Raw genomic sequence first — 18164 nt, 5'->3', positions numbered from 1 at the left:
GGGTAGAGACAAGAGTGGATGAGAGCGGGAAACAGTTAAGTGAAATAAAGCAGGGAAAGAGAGCAGTATTAAGGATCGAGGAATAGTTATGCTTGCACACAACCTGTTCCGTTTAGTTTTTCTTTGTTTTTTGGCATTAATATTTCACATGCTTTATGGTATGTGCAGCTTTTTTATTTTTATCCAGTTTTTAGGTATTTGAGCTACCACTCATGTCACTTGCCTTTGCATGCATTTTTTTGAAAAAAAAGGGTGTGTGTTTGTGTGGAGGAGGAGGAAGGAGTAGGTTTGTGGGTGGGTGCACACACAGATGTTTGTGTTCTTCAGTGTAAATGTGTCTGAGCCATGCATCATCCTCATCTTGTTCAGGGTTTGGCAAATTTTACTGTGAGAAGACTTTTCTACCAACTCTTACCTGCTTGAACACTATACAGCAAAGACTTTTGTAACATATAACTTGCTTGTCAGTGTTATTTCTTTTCTTTAAATGTTATATTTGTCAGTGTCGTTTTTTTTTTAACGTGAACACTCATAAGATGTGTAATGTCGTTTGAAAGTGTTATTTGATGAAATAAAATACTACTAGCAACATCACTAATAGTTTTTTAAAGTTACACAAATTCCTGTTTGACAAAAGCATTAATTGTTATTTTTATGTGCAGCCTTATAAACCTCTCCAAACTACATAAATTTTTGTGTCAGTGTATTTTTACTTTTATTCTCTTTCAAGCATTTATTATAAAATCTAAGTAAACTGGGAGCCTATTTTTTTATTTGATATTGTCAACACACTAGTACATTACTGACAGTCATACAGAATACTAAGACACAAAGCGTGTGTAAATTATGGTTTCATTTTGCAGGCCGGGGTCCCACAGACAGTGCTAAGCGGCGGCAGAAGGCTCAGTATCGGGATGAGTTGCTGAACCAGATGGAGCTGAAGGAACAAGCAAGAGCTAAGTGCGTCACAGTGCGTTTAACACTTTAAGGAGCCTTTCAATTATTGTTCTTTTCTGCACTAATAATGCATTTCAGTCACTCAGACTTAATGCATGATTCTGACCACCGCACAGCAGGTTTCCTTCCAAATCTCTGGATGTAAAAGTAATAATAAATGCAAAATTTATAAAGTGCCTACTCGCATAAATAACTACAGATTAACTATGTTTTATATGAGCAGAGAGAAGCTAAGTGACATGCAGACACAGGAGGTGGGCCTGCTGGGGACTGACCGTCAGAAGCCTGTTGTAGCATCTCACCAGTCTCATCCTCTACCTAAAAAGGATGACGTGTCCATCTATCATTCCAAGATCTTGGAGACTCTCAGGTATTTGCAATTGTTTTACAGTGCAACTTTAAATTGATAAAAGAGTCTTTATAACAGCCTAGCAGGAATTTCAGCAACACTCTTATGCCCCATTTTCAAGGAACCTAGGTATTTTTTATTCTCATTATGTTGTGAGCTATGTTCATATATTATACATGCATAGGACAAGTTACTGAAGGTTTTACACATTTTTCCATTTCCCATGCCTCTTTGATTGGAAGAGCTTTTGTTCCCAGTAAATTTCAGTGTTGTATGTTATTGTTACCAGTGTCAGTCACTGTAGCCTCATGGATTAACATTATAAGGAGTCCACAGATCTAGCAAGCCTGCAGTTAAATTTTTTGCTGCACAGTTTCAAAACTGACTACAGAAGTGATGTGAGAAGATAAAGCCACCTTTCACTCTCAAAACTTTTGCAGCCCAAGGTCAGAAGTTGTCTTGGGTCGAAGTCGTTTGGAAGACTTTGACCGAGATGACCTGTTGAGAGGACCCAGTGGAAGAGCAGCAGGACTGAGCAAGCCCTTTAGCCTGAGTCAACCCTCAGCCATTCGTGGCAGTGGTGGCACTTACAGTGGAATAGGAAGTATTTTGGACACTGGTTTCGACAAACTTCTGTTAGATCCTCCTCAGCGGATCTCTAGCCTTGATCCTCCACCAGGCCTTAAATATGAGCCAGCGTAAGTATACTTAGATGTGAGCCAGTGTATGTAGCCTTAAGTACAAGCTGGTGTAAGTAGTCTTAAATATGTGCCAGTGTAAGTATCCTTAAATATGAGCTTAAAATAACTGCTTTTGTCACACATTTTTTTCTCAATAACCCTGCTAAATTGCTCAAGTAACACAGCAGCATTAGAGAAACAGCTCATGTATTTGCATGCACTCATGCACACACACATATGCATATAGTTTCATGTAACCTTGATTAATTTTACTTAGTGTGTAGTTTATTTGCACCACTGTTTTTAAATTGTAATTGCAAAACCATAATATCTTTTTTAGCATACGTTTTTCTGATACAAGTTGATATCTACAACATTTAAGGTTCACATAACAGAATTCACAAATGTTACTGATACTTGCATATGTATGTTGGATATGTATGTTGTACATGTTGCTGTAGTGTTTTGAATAAGGTAAATGGAGAGAAGTTTTTATTTTATTGTTTTTATATTTTAGTTTTACATTATGTTTGGGGTTGTTTTTTGTTTTTGTTTTGTGTTTGTTTTTTTTTTTCTTTCTAGATCCTACATCACGCAAGGTGCAGGGGCAGGCTTACATAATTCAGTGGATGAGGCCTACAATTTCTATGCCACACGTGACCCTCTAAACTCTAACAGCTTTACAGGTAGAAATCTCTCGGCCTGTTGCTGAATAGACAGAATTTAACAGAACCTTTCAGTGCTCTTTCTTCAACAAGTGTTAATGCTTTTTGAATGTTCCTTCTTACTAGAGACAGGTTAGCTTACTGGTATGGGTTACTTGAAGTGCATTTCTGACAACATTGGCTACACATGTTATTTCCGCATGTGTGATTGTGATTTTCTTGCGTTTTGAACATTTTTCTCTTACATTTTGTGTATATTCAATTTTTTTGTCAAGCTGCTGGGGGAGGTTTCGGAGGTGGTGGTGTTGTAAGTGGGCGTTTGGCAGCTGATCAGGAAATTTCCTTTGCTGGAGGGGCTGGAGGAAGCAGATCCAGAGTTCATTTTGATGATCAGAGGTGAGCACAGTCTTAGAAAAACAATTTTTTTTTAGTATAACTACTTTTATTTATAGCTGTTTACATGGCTGACTGTTAGTGGTTTCTCTTTGGATGCTCTGGTTTCCTCCACCCTATGTGTGTGTGAATGAGAGAGTAGTTATGATTCAAATGCTGGTGAATGAATTTGGGACCTCATGATCAGCTTGTTCATTCGACTTCATTTATGTAAGTCTCGAATCCACTCCTGTTGGTGGGATAAAAGACTCTAGTAGTAGTAGTATTATCTCCAGTAACCAATAAAAATAGTCTTATGACCTGGGTGTTGTGCCACCACCGGCCCACTTCTCTGGTGTAATTTTTTTTCCTTGAAGTGTGTGATGTAACAGTTTTTGCTTTGTGGTTACATCTGTATTAGAATTGAAATTCACACCACTGTGTCACTTTTACTTTATAGTTAGGTTAATGTAATGGATATTGTGTCATCTTTTTCCTAAGACATTCAAAATGAACTTACACTCAAGAAAGCATAGTTCCCTCAGTATATGAGTAGAAATCGATATTACCATTTAGTGCAAAAAGGTATTACACAGCATGTTACAAACCAACTGGCTTGCATCAGACATCAAGGGGACAGGGCCAACCGAGTTTCAGCTATGGACTTCCCCACAGATGACGATAAGAAGCGCCAGCAGAGGGCAGCTGCACAGTCTTACCAAGAAGAACTCAACAGACAGGTGAGTTTTACTCGCTGCTTGCCTCCTCACCATCTGGTGTGACTAGATTTATTTGTATGTACATACGAGAAAGGCACTAGTTGAAAATGAGTAATGGTAAAGACATATTATCATCATCATCTTGTTTCAAAGAAGGAAAGCCTATATGGTTTTTTCTTTGCCTCTTCTTCCACCTGATAGAACGTTTTTTGCAGATTTTTTTGTAATAAAAATATGATGTTCATGGAACACATCTTGGAATATAGGCAATATTCAATCATCATGCACATATCTAGAAAAAAAAGTATCTTTTAAAATTTTTTTTCAGTGTTATCATTGCTCTTTTTAGTTCCACTTATTGCATGGGTCTCTTGACGCTGTTTCTTCTTTATACTGTCCCAGATGACATGACTATATGGAGTGATTCCATGCTGGAATTGAGGTAGTTGGGATAACTCTGTATAGTCATGTCATCTGGTAGGTACTCGAAGAAAGTAATTTTACCATCAAAAATGGTATTCTGTTATTTTTAAGAGTTTGTAGATGAAGTTGGCAAGCAACAGAATCATATTCTATTGATTCTTTTATTTCTTATTTAGAATAGTGTTCACATTTAAAAGTGAGTAATATTTGACCAGGAGGGGAGCTGGGTTATTTTTTTAAACCAAGAATAGCATAATTTTCCACAAACGGATGCTTTTTCTCGCAGATTGAAGAGAAAAAGAAGAAAAAGCAACTGGAAAGAGAAGAGAGAGAAAGGTAAATATTTCTGGCCTTAAGCTGTATCGATACCCTTCTGAAGATATCCAAGATCTTCCCCACCTCCCACAAACTTGTTAATCACTTACTTAAATACACCCACATGCACACTCTTAATGGGTATGTAAGTATTCATTAGCTTCATCAAGTTACACTGACTCACAGGAGATTATCATATGCACCTTAAAATATAAGTTTTAGCGAAGAAAATTATTCTTATTAATTAAATTCTGGCGTGTGCAGATCTTATGCAAGAATGTATGTGACATGAAGGAAAACATGGTGCTTACAAAGAAAAAAATCCAGTTAATGTATCCAAAAAAAAAAAAAAAATTGGGGATTAACCATATTGAATAAAAGCATTTTTGACAAATATGTTTATTTCGCTTTGTATGTTGCCAGTTTCTAAAATCCTGTTCTTATTTGGTCATCAGATATGAACGCAAGTTAGAGCAGGAGGCCAAAGAGTACAGTCCTTTTGGACGTATCGGTGGTGGTGCTCCCAACAGGGATTCCTTTGGTAATATCATAGGTGAGTAAACCTTCTTCTCAATTTAAGTAACATTATAGGAAGATAAACCTGGTCAGTTTATCAGCTTATGCTTATGCTTATGGTGAGCTTAATCTGGGGAGTTTACTTATTTACCAGACAGGTAAAAAACAAAAAAAATGTATAGAAGGTTATGTTCAAAATTATGGGAAAATTATAATTTTAAACATTTTAACTCAAGAAAGCTGTGCAGAAGTAAAACAAGTAGTCTTATGCTGCACTGATATAATGCTCAATCTTTGGAGCATTCTTTTACTCACTTCTATTTAGTCTGACTCACTGACTTATTTACTCACTTGCCAAGGATGATGACATGAAAATTAGCACCTTCTTTTCACTTAGGAAAACTAGTATTCTAACCCAAAAATGTATGTGTGTGATTTATTATGGATGCAGCGGATTTGAGACAGATGCACCATACTAACGATCCAGAAGGCCCTACGGGCAATGTTTCCTACCGAAGTCCACGAAAGCCTGCTGCTCCCACTAGTGTACGTGATGACCTTATTAAGACCCCTCCTGTACAGACCACAGCAGAAGGAGAACAGTCATTTGCTCGTGGTGGTCATGGTATTTTTGGCATGCCCAAGGTAAAAACTATACTAAAGAATAAAGAAGAATGTACATGTGTGCATACATTAGTGCGTGAGGTGATACATACCACAAAATGTAAACTTAGCAATAGCAGTTAAATGTGTGTAATTATAAAAGTCTATAATTAACAGTTTTATGTTCAAAAAAGCAGAAATGCACTGTACCTTACTCTTGCATAGGTATTGCTTTTCTATTGCTGAAAATGGCTTAATTGACTATCAGCGCATAAGCTGACTTTATTGGCTCTGACTGTGCATGCGCGTGTGTGTGTATGCATGTGTGTATGTGTTTTGCGCCCCTTAAGACTGATGCAGAGAAGATTCAAGCTGATAGATACAAAGATGAGCTTAGACGACAGGTGAGCCACTTCATTCTTTGAATCCTGTTCCATACTGACTAGGTTTGAGATAAGATTAATAAGCTTTTTTATTCCAGCCAATTATTGATTACAGGGCTTAGATAATATAGAATACATCATGTTGTTTAGTGTGAACAATGAATGAAACACAATGTATAGTGAGTATATCATTGATTTGACCACGTCTGTCTGTAACCTTGTTGATCTTGTCAATTTCAATGTCAGGTCAGTGTCTCTCAAATTTCAGAATGTAAGCATAAGCTTGTTTGTGTGGGTAAGTGGGTGGATGGGGGTCTGTGTGCGTGTTCATGTGCATTCATGAAAATATCCCTAATGGGTATTTGTGTACATATGCAAGCATGTATGTGTGTGTGCATTCATATACAAAATTTCTCTCTGAATTCCTTGTGTAATGGTGACCAGATTGAAGAGAAAAGACTAGAAGAACTGCGCAAGAGGGAAGAAGAGCGTCGCGCTGAAGAACGGGAAATGCAGCGAGTGCAAGAGCAACAGCTACGTATGCAGGAAGAGTATGAGGAAGAGCGCCGCAAGATTCGTCAGAAAGAAGAAGAAGTGAGAAGGGCAACATTAAATGATAAATATATTTACAGTTGTAAGAAACCTTGTGTGAAGTGAGCTTGGAAGGGATATTGGTGTGGCTGGGATCATGTAAAATAGGCAGGACTTTCTTTTGCATTTGTAGCAATTTTAGAAAGTGTGACACAGCTTGAGGACCCTAGAAACTTGCACCTTATGGCTGGCATTATAAAAGATTATACTTTCATCAGAAGAGTGACAGTTGTTTTGGGGTCATAACAGTAGTACATCTTTCATCCTAATAGTATTATATGCAAGAATGCTTTGTGACAAGTGCATACTACTGTTAAGGAAAGCTTTTTTTTTTGTATTTGTTGACTTGATTCTGTTTTGATGACTAGATCATAGTGTACCCTCTTAACTATGTCATATTTAGCCTTACATTTAGTTTTGAGAACATCAAAGACCTCTTTCTTTAAAAGACAAAACATTTACCAAAAATAAATCATGACTAAACAGTAATAGAAATAATTATTTGTCTATGTCAGCTTTGTATTCTGATATGTTCTGCTAGTCACTGCAAGTATTGTCATCCATCCATTAATTCATTCCAAAGTCTTTGATGTGAAACTGTGAGTCATATCTATCTATCATGTAACTGTTACCTATAATTAGCATAGGTCTATCTAACTTCTGTATGTTGGACCATTTGTCACTGCAGCATGAGAAAGTAAGAGTAAATGCAAAGGGTAAAGGCTTTTTTATATGGCAGTAAGTGGATTTATGTAATTAAGTTTTTTCTTTTGTAATTTATTTTTTTATGTATTTGCAGGCAAGGCGGAAGAATGAAGAACTTGTCCGTGAGGCAGAAGAACGAAAAAGAGAAGCAGAGCGAAAGAAGAAAGAAGCAGAAGCTGAGAGGCTAGAAGAATTGATAAAAGAAAGAGAATTAGATGCCCGCTTGGAGGTGAGCTGAGACTTTATCTTTGTTTCATTGTTCTTGTGATGGAAAAGCAGAGTCTTGTCCAAGACACAATATTTCAAGTCGAAGACATCAGCATGTTTCTGTTTTACTCTTTTAAACAAGAATGTTGATTTATCTAATCTTTAATAATACAAACTGAGCTAGATGAGGTATTCTTGTTGAAATGGGAGACTTAAAAATAGGACTCATTTCAGAAAGATGAACACAGATCTCCAGCAGTTCCGACACTTCGTCAAAAAGAAAGTGACAGCAACAAAGCAAGGGTACAAGTTCATTGTGTGGGAAGAGTTTTGCCCTTAGTCTGTGTCTAGCAATCTGTTCTCATAACCCCATTTCAGTCCTCAGCCCTCTGTTTGAGGTGAATGGTGCATTGCTGGAACAAAAATGAAATGAGTGGCATCTTAGGGTTTAGTAACTTATTGTCATGAAATAATTTGCTTATCACTTGCTCTAGTTTGCAGAAGTATTGTGGGTTTGTTATAATTTTAACTCTTTCGATGTGCTGGAGTAAAGTCATTGTTTGAAGTGAAATTTTAGCTTGTTTATTCTGTACTAGTCTTAGAAGTTAGTTCTAGTGATGAAAGATTTTTTTCGCTGCCATTTGTAGAAAAAAGAACTTTTCAAGCAGAGCAGTTTTTCATTAATTATATTTTTAAAAAGACATGACTCCAAGTTTATTATATATGTAATATAAATATAACAGTTTAGTACATGTTTAAAATTATTTATGTCATGTGTTGTACTAAGATATTTTTGTGTAGTAGACATGGTGGTATGTTGTACAATGTGCAGGGAAAATATTTTCTTCTGGTGTTTTGTTTCTGATCAAGAGACCATTAATGAGTAGCTTGCATTAGTGTTGCTTTGTTTTAATTGTAAGCATTGTCTGCACAAACTGCTGTTTGCATAACACATTTTATGTTTCTGGTTATTAGCGATTAACTTAATTCAGATAATTATGCTGTTGGATTAATAAGACATGGAATTTACATAAGTTAACCATGTCAGTGCTAATTTCATTTTAATCCAGATTAGCTTGTAGCAAGTGAAACTAAACTCTTCCATCAGTCTTTGAGTCTTGACGCAAAAGGAAATGAATTTTGTGAAAAATAAAACTGTTTTGTGAAATGTCTGCTTTCAAAGTTTTAAAGAGCTCTAAGCAAAGGCTAAATAAAAACTATTGAAGGCTTTTAATGAAAGCTTATTTTGGAAAATGATTAAAAGCTGCAAGACTGCAATTACAATTTTTCTTTGAAATCATTAAGAACAATTTGTTACTGGTGTAGTTTATAGTATAAAACTGTAGTAACTCAACACCTTCTCTGTGTGTCTGATGATTAAAAAGGTTTAAAAAAATTACTTGTCGTATCAGAATAACTCAGGTTACCATGCAGCTACTGTCTGTTTATCAAATAGTTTGTATAGTATAATTACTTGTTTATCTTGTGTGACAGGAGACACGGACCAAATCACCAGTTGTACCAGCAGCTAGGATCCACACTGCAGAGCCAGATGCTCATCCTGTATGTTCAGTCTTTGTGCTACTTATCACTTATGTGTGCACATTTGTACATACAAATACTACTTTTTGAATTGCTGCTATTTACGTGCATTACTCAGGTCCATAGTCTATCCATTACCAACAAAGTCATTATCTTATTGGTTATTTTATGTTTGTATATTTTGTGAAAAGGAATTTGATGCCAACTGTCAACTGGTGAGACAATAAGCCTGCATCTTTTAGTTTGTGCAGATAGCAACAATGAGTTTAAAAGTTTAGGAATGAACTGAGTTGCTGACTTTTCAAATGTGAATAAACTAGTTTTGCCACATGTGTGTATTTTGTTCATGAATATAATGAATGGTCTCTATATAGGACTTCATGTCTAATTTTCATGTACCCTGTCTGTATTTTACAGTCAACTTCAGCGCGAGGTCCTTCGCCTGTTGTAAGGTCACAGAGTAAGTTGAGATTCATAATTTCATAAATCAGTAAAAGCACCAAGCTAGATGATTTTACTGTAGAATAAAGTTGACAGGTCATGTATTGCTAAGGTGGCTCATTATTAGGTCTTATCATATATCTGTCCAGTCTACGTCAAAATTATGCTAAAGTAAGAGATTTTATAAAATGTTAGTCTCCCAACATTGATTTTGTCTTTTTATAGGTGCTGATGTGTTGAATCAGCTGGCAGCCATGAAACAGCAGTTACAAAATGAGCGGCAGAGAGTGGAAAGCATGCTGAATACTGACAGGGTGTGCATTATTATTATTATTAGCTGTTTTGTTTGTTTCAGTAGCTTTTTATGTGAAGGAAGGATTTCATTTTTCATTTAAAGGAATGTGCTGCCAAGATTCTAAAACTGCCTAAAAAATAAGAATATTTTTTTATGTTGAGAGAAGGAAAATGTTTACTAAAGTATAGCTATATCTAGACACTGACATTTTTTGTAATATGAAGAACCCTATATACTAATAATCTCTGAATGCATCACAGCAGGTAAGGCTTTTACTTTTTCATATTTTTTGACAGAATGAACCAGATGTCTTTGACCCTCGCCTGGTCCAGCGACCACCACCAGCGCCTGTGATGTATGTTGTTAGCTTTGAATTTGGAGCAAAAAACCAGTTGCATGACTATAGTATGTGCACAAAGTTTTATGCAAAATAAAACTCGCTCTATTTTATCAGTCATCTTTGAGTGTAACATTTTTACGACTAGCCTCAAAGCACTTTACCTTCTTATGGTCACCTAGTCACATGACTTTCATGTGACAGCCATAAGACCGTGGCCACAGATCCAATAGTTAAAATTAAAATATCAGAATAAATAACACTTGCAGTATGTATTTCAGTTAATATTATACATAATTATATATATTGTGGAAGTAAGTAAAATTATTTTGCATTTTTCAGAAGAGCAGAGTTGACATATTTGAGACTGCTCGCACTGGTAATGCAGTAGCAGTCCGTCGTACCCCAGCAGATCGTGCTAATTTACAGGCAGTAGCTGATTTCAGTGCCTTAAAGAACAAGGGTAAGGACATAAATTCAGAAGAATCCTAATGTAGTATTTCAATGCTTATTTATGGCTGAAATCCATTTACAGTTACTTTTTTAATGAAAAAAGTTAAAAATGAAAAGGTAACCCTGTAACCTTGTGGTTTTTGGAGAGCAAGATAGGGGGATGGAGGGCAGTGTCCATTTCTTCTCCCTCACAGCCTTTCCTTTCCCACCCCTCTATGGCTTCAGCATCTGGGGAAGAATGCTTTGTCACGTGGGTATAAACATGCCTAAAAGGCTAAAACATCCATCCCTAAGCAACCAAAGGTTCTTGACTATATTCATGATTGATTGAAATTAAGAGTTATCTGTCTTAACACTGATCTTCTCGATTAAATTTTTGTGACTGTTGCATTTGTTTATCTTCTGTTAAGATGACTCAGATTCCAGGAAGGAGTTCCGCAGCATGTTTCCAGAGCTGCCATTAACAGGTGACTCTCTGGAGGCTCAGCAAGCTGCCCTGCTTCAACAGCAGGAAGAAAACCTGAAACATCTACGAGAGAGAAGTATGCTTCTTACAGGGTGTGACAACACCAAAATTTAACATTTATCCTTCCAGTAAGCACTAAAAAAGGATGAACTAACAAGCCTCTTCAGGTGCAGATATCATTGCATGAAAATGTAGATGAAAAGTATGAAATTCCACAAAGATAATATCATGATTTGTTAACGCTATTTGTTGTATCTCCACATTTACTGGTTTCCTAATGTTCAGCTTACTTGTTGAAACCTATAGTTGGTTAGGGTCAAATCATTCAGGAGTCAAATTTTTTCACTGTCCATATTGTTTCAGTCTTCCCTTTGTATTTCTGGAATTCTGCAAGTGAACAGTCCTTACGTGTGTGGTAGATTAGTTGTTTATTGTTACATTGTATTTGAGTCTCTGCACATATTCTTTATTGTGCCATTCTTTTAACTGTATGACTTCTGAGTCAAACATTTAAAGTAAAACAAGTATTTAAGCTGCTTGATCTCCAAATCAGCTTTTACAGTTGGACCTCGATAAATCGAACAAAGGGACCCGGAAAAAAAATTTGACTTACAGAGTTTTCGAGTTAGGGTAGGCGCAGGTATTTGGCCGGGAACTACAATTAATTCAGTACAGTGAGGTTTTCGACTTAGGGAAGGTTGACTTATCGAGGTCCGACTGTATTTCATAAATGTTTACTTTTAACATTTTCTTTTACTTCTAAAATGTACTTTGCATGCTTCACATTCTCTGAAGTATAATGAAGTCAGACAGTGAAATGGAAAGATATTTTGTGACACTTTTCAATAGCAGTTTTCAGAAGCTTGTCCAAAAATTAATTTCTGTTAACTGAATTTGTTTTCTGTTTTTTAGTTTTACTTTGTTATTGGTTTTGTTGACTTATGAGTTCTTTTTTGAGGGGGGATTGCAAAATTACCTACATTTTGGACTTCAGTATGTACTTCCTTGAGACCAAAGTCACAAAACTCTGAAAGACTTTTATTTTCACAATTATGCATAAAAATATATTTTATTGTTTAACTTCGTTCATCCTTTCTTTGAGGCTTGCAATGGACCTCACTGCAATTTTCTCTGTGTTGCTTGTGTGACGTGCAGGGCCACTAGATTTGGGCTCTCGAAAACCTGCTATACCTCGTTCTCCACGTGTCAATTCTCACACTCCCAAGCAGTTGCACGCCAACAGCGCATTTGTAGGTCAGTTACCGCGAAAGCACATTAACTTTTGTCAATCATTTTCACTATTTCCTTTGTTGCATGAGATTTATTAAACACCTGTAGCTTTTGACTGCTTAGAATTGATGCACTGATATGCTTTTATTGCCTCCTGTAGGGGGTTATTTTGTGGTTACCCTTTAAAAACAAATATGTTTTACTGCTTCATCTTGTGGTTCATTTATTGGAAATGTGGAAAACCAAGAACAAGTGATTGGTAAAGGTATTGAAAATAAAGTAGTATATGATCAATACATTTCAATACCAAGAAAGACCATAAAAATGGGCCATGTGTGTAAATGTGGGTGGATGGGTAGTTGGATGTGTGGGTGTGATGGTAAGATCCTGTATTCCTAGAAACCTTAAGTATTTATATTCCCTTCATGAAGGCTTTAGAGAGGCAGCTGAAACAAAAGCCGAAAGAAGCTTTATATTTTCATCAAACTACTTGAAAATATTTGCCAAAGATGTGTGCCAGATCTAGGAAGAAGCCTGAAGTTTTGACATTGATGATGCAGGACTTTGTCTTGGGTGTGGTTGTGTGTGTAGATGTTGAAAACTTCACTTACTTACCTGATGACTTTGAGGATATGCCTGCCAGTAATCGCAATGAATCTGCACGAGCTCGCCGACGAGGGCACATTTCCCCAAGGGTACTGCTTACTATGATGTTTTGTTAAATTGCACGCTTAGGTGTATGTATGTATGAATAAGAGTGTATGAATATTTATGAATGTATATATGAGTGAATATTAATAGTTATGTGACAGATGTGATCCTCTGTGTATATGGCTTGGAAGGAGTTGCACTTGATAACAGCTTTATAATCAAATCCTGGTCTGTCTTCATTTCTTGATGTGTATATTTGTATGTAATTGTTACCAGTAATATTTTAGAACTCATGACTAAATTATGAGGTGAACTACCTTACATAAGCGTAATTGAATTCTTAATAAGCCTTGAGGGTGAAAAGAATGCTAAAGAAAAGTGAAATTTAAAGCTTGTTAGTACTGTTTAGTGCTTATATGTACTTATATTGAAAATTAGTTGCTCAAGTGTGGTATACAGGCATCGAGGCATGTATTCATCTTTAATATGCTGCAAACAAAGCCTAAATTTTTATATACAGTTTCATTGTTTCTACGTTTTGGTGATAATTTATAAACAAACAAGATTTGAGAAAAAAGGGAGGTAATTATGAAATTGCAAACTTAATGTTTGTGATGCCATCAGGTAACCAATCAAGGGAGCAGTGATCCATTTGGATCTACAGTAAGCCTGAATGTTGATCGCCTGGCCAAGAAAAATGAAAACCGGCTCAAGAGGTTGCGAGATCTTCAAGGTAGGTTGTCTGATGCAAAGATCCCATGTGTTGAAACTCTTTTTGATTGAGAAAGGGGATTAAACAATTTTTTATTTCAGTATTTCAGTCCTTTTCAGTCAGTGTATTATTTCCTCTTTAAACAATTTATTATTAAGTGATCAAACTCATGTTCCTCCATTTCATGTGTTCAGGGGATGATCTGTCTCTATATGATCCTGATGATGTCCTGGACCGTTTCATGTCCAAGCAGGCCCACAACAGGTAAACTTAAACGCCAGATGAGGTTTTGTCTGTATCCTGCCTTTACCTGCTTGCATTAACCTTCACAGATTGCCAGCACGAGTGTGGTGTAGAGTGATCAGCTAATGCAAAGCATGCATTGTTTTGCATGGATGGGCGCTGGTGTTTATTACAGTCTTGGATTTCTCTGCTACAGCATATGGTCAAGAAAACCTAGACTGTTTTATCTCATATTTTACCCTTTTTAAAGTTGTTATATGTGTTTACTTCCTGGATTCTGAGACAGAAATAAGCTGTCAGTTTGATTCTGGCACATGTCTCCTGTGATGTCACAGTAATTCTTACAAAAACAATCTCACTTAATGCATGCAGAATAATAAGGCTAAGGTGCAACACAAATGAAAAACTAGCAACAGAAATACAAATACTGTTAGTGTGGTTTTCCTGACCAGATGTGTATAGCTAATCTGCACTGGTCATCCCCACACAAACGGAAAAATAACTTGAGATTCCAGTAACAGGTGAACTGTATCGGGCTTCATCATAGAGATTAGGAATCATAGAAGCATTGATATGCATAAGGTAATGAGGCAGGGCTATCGTGTGCAAAACATAATCAGTCAGACTAACTTGTACATCACACATGAAGTAGCAACAAAGAACATAAAGTTTCAGAGGATAAAGGTGACGGTGAAAGGAAAAACCTGGGCAGAGATTACATAGGTGGCTTTTAACCATGGATTATAGACAAGAATAGACTTCTGCTGGCATATATGCACCCTGTATAAAAGCCCTAAACTGCAAGCTGTCACTTAGAAATAGAAATGTTTATCTCAAGTGGTATTGTGATTCTACATTGGCACTAGAACTGACCCAGGCAGATGAGATGTGAGTTTATAAATGATCTCATCTGCACATTTCCCTCATTCGCAGATGAGGTGTTCATCAAATGTGGTGAGCTTCAAAAGTTTTTAAATAAAATTTGACATTCTTGACACTTTTTGATAAATGTGTTGTGGGAAAAGTTTCTCTTTTATTGCTGATTATTGGTTGGTCTGCACAGATTAAAATCACCTGATTATCTTGTTTTGTGTTGTATTGATAATGCACTGTGATCATGGAATACCACTGTGATTTTTATTTGTTCATGTATTTATTTTTTTGCACGCTTGATGTTCAATTTTTTTGGATGTGTATTTTGATCATCATACTCATCATACACAATCATCACACTTGATGGAGAATAATAGATATCATAATAAGGACACTTTAAACTGGTTAAGAAAAATAAAATCACTATAAGAACAAGGTTATACTGCACTATATAAATTTAAGATTAGAGAATTCTTTATAAAATACCTTTGAGGAATTATGCTTGTGAAATAAATGTTCTTATTGCAAATTTAAATGGCTTAGAAGTCATCATGTACTGCATCTAACTAATTGAAAATGAATATTAAAGAACCGCCTTGATTACCACCACTGTGTGCAACTAAAGTGCATTTATACAGTGCATCTTGCCAAAGAACATCTGGAAGTTTGTCTTGCCAAGCAAATCAAACAAATAAGTGAGCTATTGGGGAGTTATTGTTTTGTCATAGGTGTTCAAACCAGAATGGTGTAAACAGAAAAAAAAGTAAACATATATAGAATGGAATGTGTGGAATCCTAGGTCTGATGCAGAGCATACCTGGACCCAGAACTTTTTTTTTAAAATTTAGCTGTGAAGCATGAACCATCCAGCTAGGGACTAGCAGTGTAGTGTGCAACTGGCTCCAGGACATGCACCTAGCAGATGCCAGAATGCACTGGAACAAGTGATGGGAAGAACAGCTTATGCTGGTGCATTTTGGCATGCATTTTTGTTGTTTGTACTTTAACATAATTATATAGATTAGACTTGATAGTATTGCAGTAATATATAGTGTGGTGCTGGCAAGAACAATGGCAGTACCAGTATAAGAAAACATTTGGCAGAAACACACCATGAACTTCTGGAGCCCAAGTGACCAAGCTTTGTAACTGCTGTATAGGATTCAATTTTTCTTATATTTGGACAGTTTACATTGTGTATTTACAACTTTTCATTATAATTACAATTTTTGATGCTATGCAGAATGATGTCTTTCTCAATCTCTGAATATTTTAACATATAACACTATTTATCTACGTACTTATATATTACTATTAACTGGTCATCCAGTTCAAAGTCTTCCACTTCAAGTCTTTTGTCATTTTCTTGGATGGATGGTAGCAGTCACCATGTCTGTTTTATAATGCTATGCCGAAGTTACCAGCAGATGAAGTTATTCTTAAAAATAAATGATAATAAATAAATAAGATCTTTTTCAAATCCATGATTTACATGAAACTGGTGTATATTTTTGTTTGTTTTGGAGCAATTTGAATTTTGTTCTTGATTTCAAATGACAAAGGAACAAGGACTATTTGGTTTAAGGAAAGGTCTTAATTCTACCTGCCAGTCCATTAATTGGCTTTAGGAAGTAGTGTCATGTTAGAGAAAGAAAAATGTCTGATTACCTTCTCTCTCTTGTCCTATGACCAATTTAACGGCAACCATCTCATATTTCAGACCACCCTCTGGACTGACACTGCAGGATGATACATGGATGTTTACTGGAGCTGCAAGCAAAGTGTCAGGATACTAGGATTAGTCATCACGTCATTTCACGAGGCGGTTACAGGCAGGCTCATCCAGCTATAAGACTACAAAATAATAACAGCTTCATGTTTCATATAGGTTATTGTTAAAATGTGCTTGCTACCTTTTTCATACTTCATTTATGTATTTATTATAAAAAGTGTTATCAGGAAGTCTGGATCAAACTACGTCGCCATCAAAATTCCATTTTTCCACTATTTGACATTGTGCCAATCAGTTTTTATTTTTGTCGAGTGTGGTATTATGCATTACACTGGTTGGTTGACATCCGCCATGTCCATAGTTATGTATATATAATATTGTGTGTCTGGTATTTGAACACATTCTCAAAAAAGTTATGTAAACTTACATTAGCCTTACGAGCTGCTAACAACCAGCCTTGTCAACCCATATCCTCATTGACAATCGTGTATAGCTTCTTTAGTACATGCCCTACAAGATCAACAGTCATGATATTCAGGTGAAGTTCAATGTCTGTGATACAAATCTGAAGGAGAGAAATACAGTCATCTTGCTCCTTTTGAGTTAATCTGTCCTTCAGCTTGGCCTGTGTCATAGGCTGTCTGCACAATTTTGTCATGCTAGCATTCTGCATTTTGCGTGAACTGTTTATCCATGTTTTAGGCACATGTTCATATGTATGCATGCACATGCAGAGATGGAGAGAGGCAGGTGTACATGCACACAATGTTGTTGTTTTTACTTTCAATGGCAGAAGGTTAAGATCACTTTCAATTTATTTTTTGGTTCAGGGGAAGGGTGGGTGTGGTCCAGTGGCTCAATTGTTAGCGCATGTCACCAATACAATGAGGGTTGGCTCTCCTGGGTTCAGCTCTAGTCTCGGGCAGGGTGTTCTTTTTCTGCATGTGGCATCTATTTAGAGGGTTGGCTGCATTGCAGAGATATTGCCTTAGGTGGTGGCTTAGTGTAAAACACCAGTTTCCTCCCCACATCCTTCAGTTTGGGACACAGTACAAAAGAAATGTGTAACTGAAGACTTCTTGAATGGAGAAATGTCTGCTTCAAGTAAACATAACAAAATAGTAACATTTGCTCTGTTTCCCAGACTTCAGCAAAAGCAACATATAAAGAAGTACAGTCAAATCTCCCTACTATGCCACCCCGCTACTATGCACTCTCGTATTATGCCACTTTGCTCGGTCCCGACTATAAATTCAATGTAAAAAAAAATTTACTATGCCACCCCTACTCTCGCTACTATGCCACTTGTGTGATTGAAAGTCCGCGCACATCAGCTAAAGGTGTGCTGAGGGGGAGAATGAGAGGAGACAGCTAGCGCCAGCCGACTATTCCTTTTTGTCATCAGCATGATTTTGACCAGTTTTTCCGATTTGTTGGATATGTCTCACAAATTAAAGCAGCTGCATGCATTCCTTCTAATAGGTGTTTCTTGCTGTTGCAATTATCCAAAAGAGTCATGTTTCTGCCACCATAGGAATCAGACATTCATTGTTGATATTATATCTTTCACACATTGCCACCTGTATGCCCTTTCTCCACTTTCTTAGACATTATCGTCTTTCTCTATGTGGAACTTTCTTATTTTTATTGCTTTTGTTCTCTCACCTACCAAGTATCTACACAAGAAAGTGAAATGAGAGGCGG

General features: G+C 36.5%; 1 protein-coding gene across 1 annotated transcript in view; it reads left to right on the top strand.

Moving 5' to 3' along the window:
* The window catches only part of LOC112573410 (centrosome and spindle pole associated protein 1-like), a 31671-nt gene extending 13922 nt beyond the window's left edge, over positions 1–17749 (top strand). Inside the window, exons 9-33 of the mRNA XM_025253755.1 lie at positions 864–960; positions 1181–1327; positions 1747–2004; positions 2569–2672; positions 2927–3047; positions 3649–3763; positions 4452–4501; positions 4936–5033; positions 5448–5641; positions 5950–6003; positions 6427–6576; positions 7373–7507; positions 7720–7788; positions 8980–9048; positions 9445–9487; positions 9694–9782; positions 10060–10125; positions 10443–10563; positions 10964–11095; positions 11383–11427; positions 12175–12273; positions 12841–12944; positions 13525–13633; positions 13807–13876; positions 16449–17749. Of these exons, the coding sequence (XP_025109540.1) occupies positions 864–960; positions 1181–1327; positions 1747–2004; positions 2569–2672; positions 2927–3047; positions 3649–3763; positions 4452–4501; positions 4936–5033; positions 5448–5641; positions 5950–6003; positions 6427–6576; positions 7373–7507; positions 7720–7788; positions 8980–9048; positions 9445–9487; positions 9694–9782; positions 10060–10125; positions 10443–10563; positions 10964–11095; positions 11383–11427; positions 12175–12273; positions 12841–12944; positions 13525–13633; positions 13807–13876; positions 16449–16524 (2615 nt within the window). The 3' untranslated portion in view covers positions 16525–17749. The remainder of the gene's footprint in view (positions 1–863; positions 961–1180; positions 1328–1746; positions 2005–2568; positions 2673–2926; positions 3048–3648; positions 3764–4451; positions 4502–4935; positions 5034–5447; positions 5642–5949; positions 6004–6426; positions 6577–7372; positions 7508–7719; positions 7789–8979; positions 9049–9444; positions 9488–9693; positions 9783–10059; positions 10126–10442; positions 10564–10963; positions 11096–11382; positions 11428–12174; positions 12274–12840; positions 12945–13524; positions 13634–13806; positions 13877–16448) is intronic.
* The last annotated feature ends 415 nt before the right edge of the window (positions 17750–18164 follow it).

The sequence above is a fragment of the Pomacea canaliculata genome, linkage group LG10 (genome assembly GCF_003073045.1).
Source record: "Pomacea canaliculata isolate SZHN2017 linkage group LG10, ASM307304v1, whole genome shotgun sequence".
Lineage (NCBI taxonomy): Eukaryota > Metazoa > Mollusca > Gastropoda > Architaenioglossa > Ampullariidae > Pomacea > Pomacea canaliculata.
This window is presented reverse-complemented; position numbering and strand designations above follow the sequence as displayed.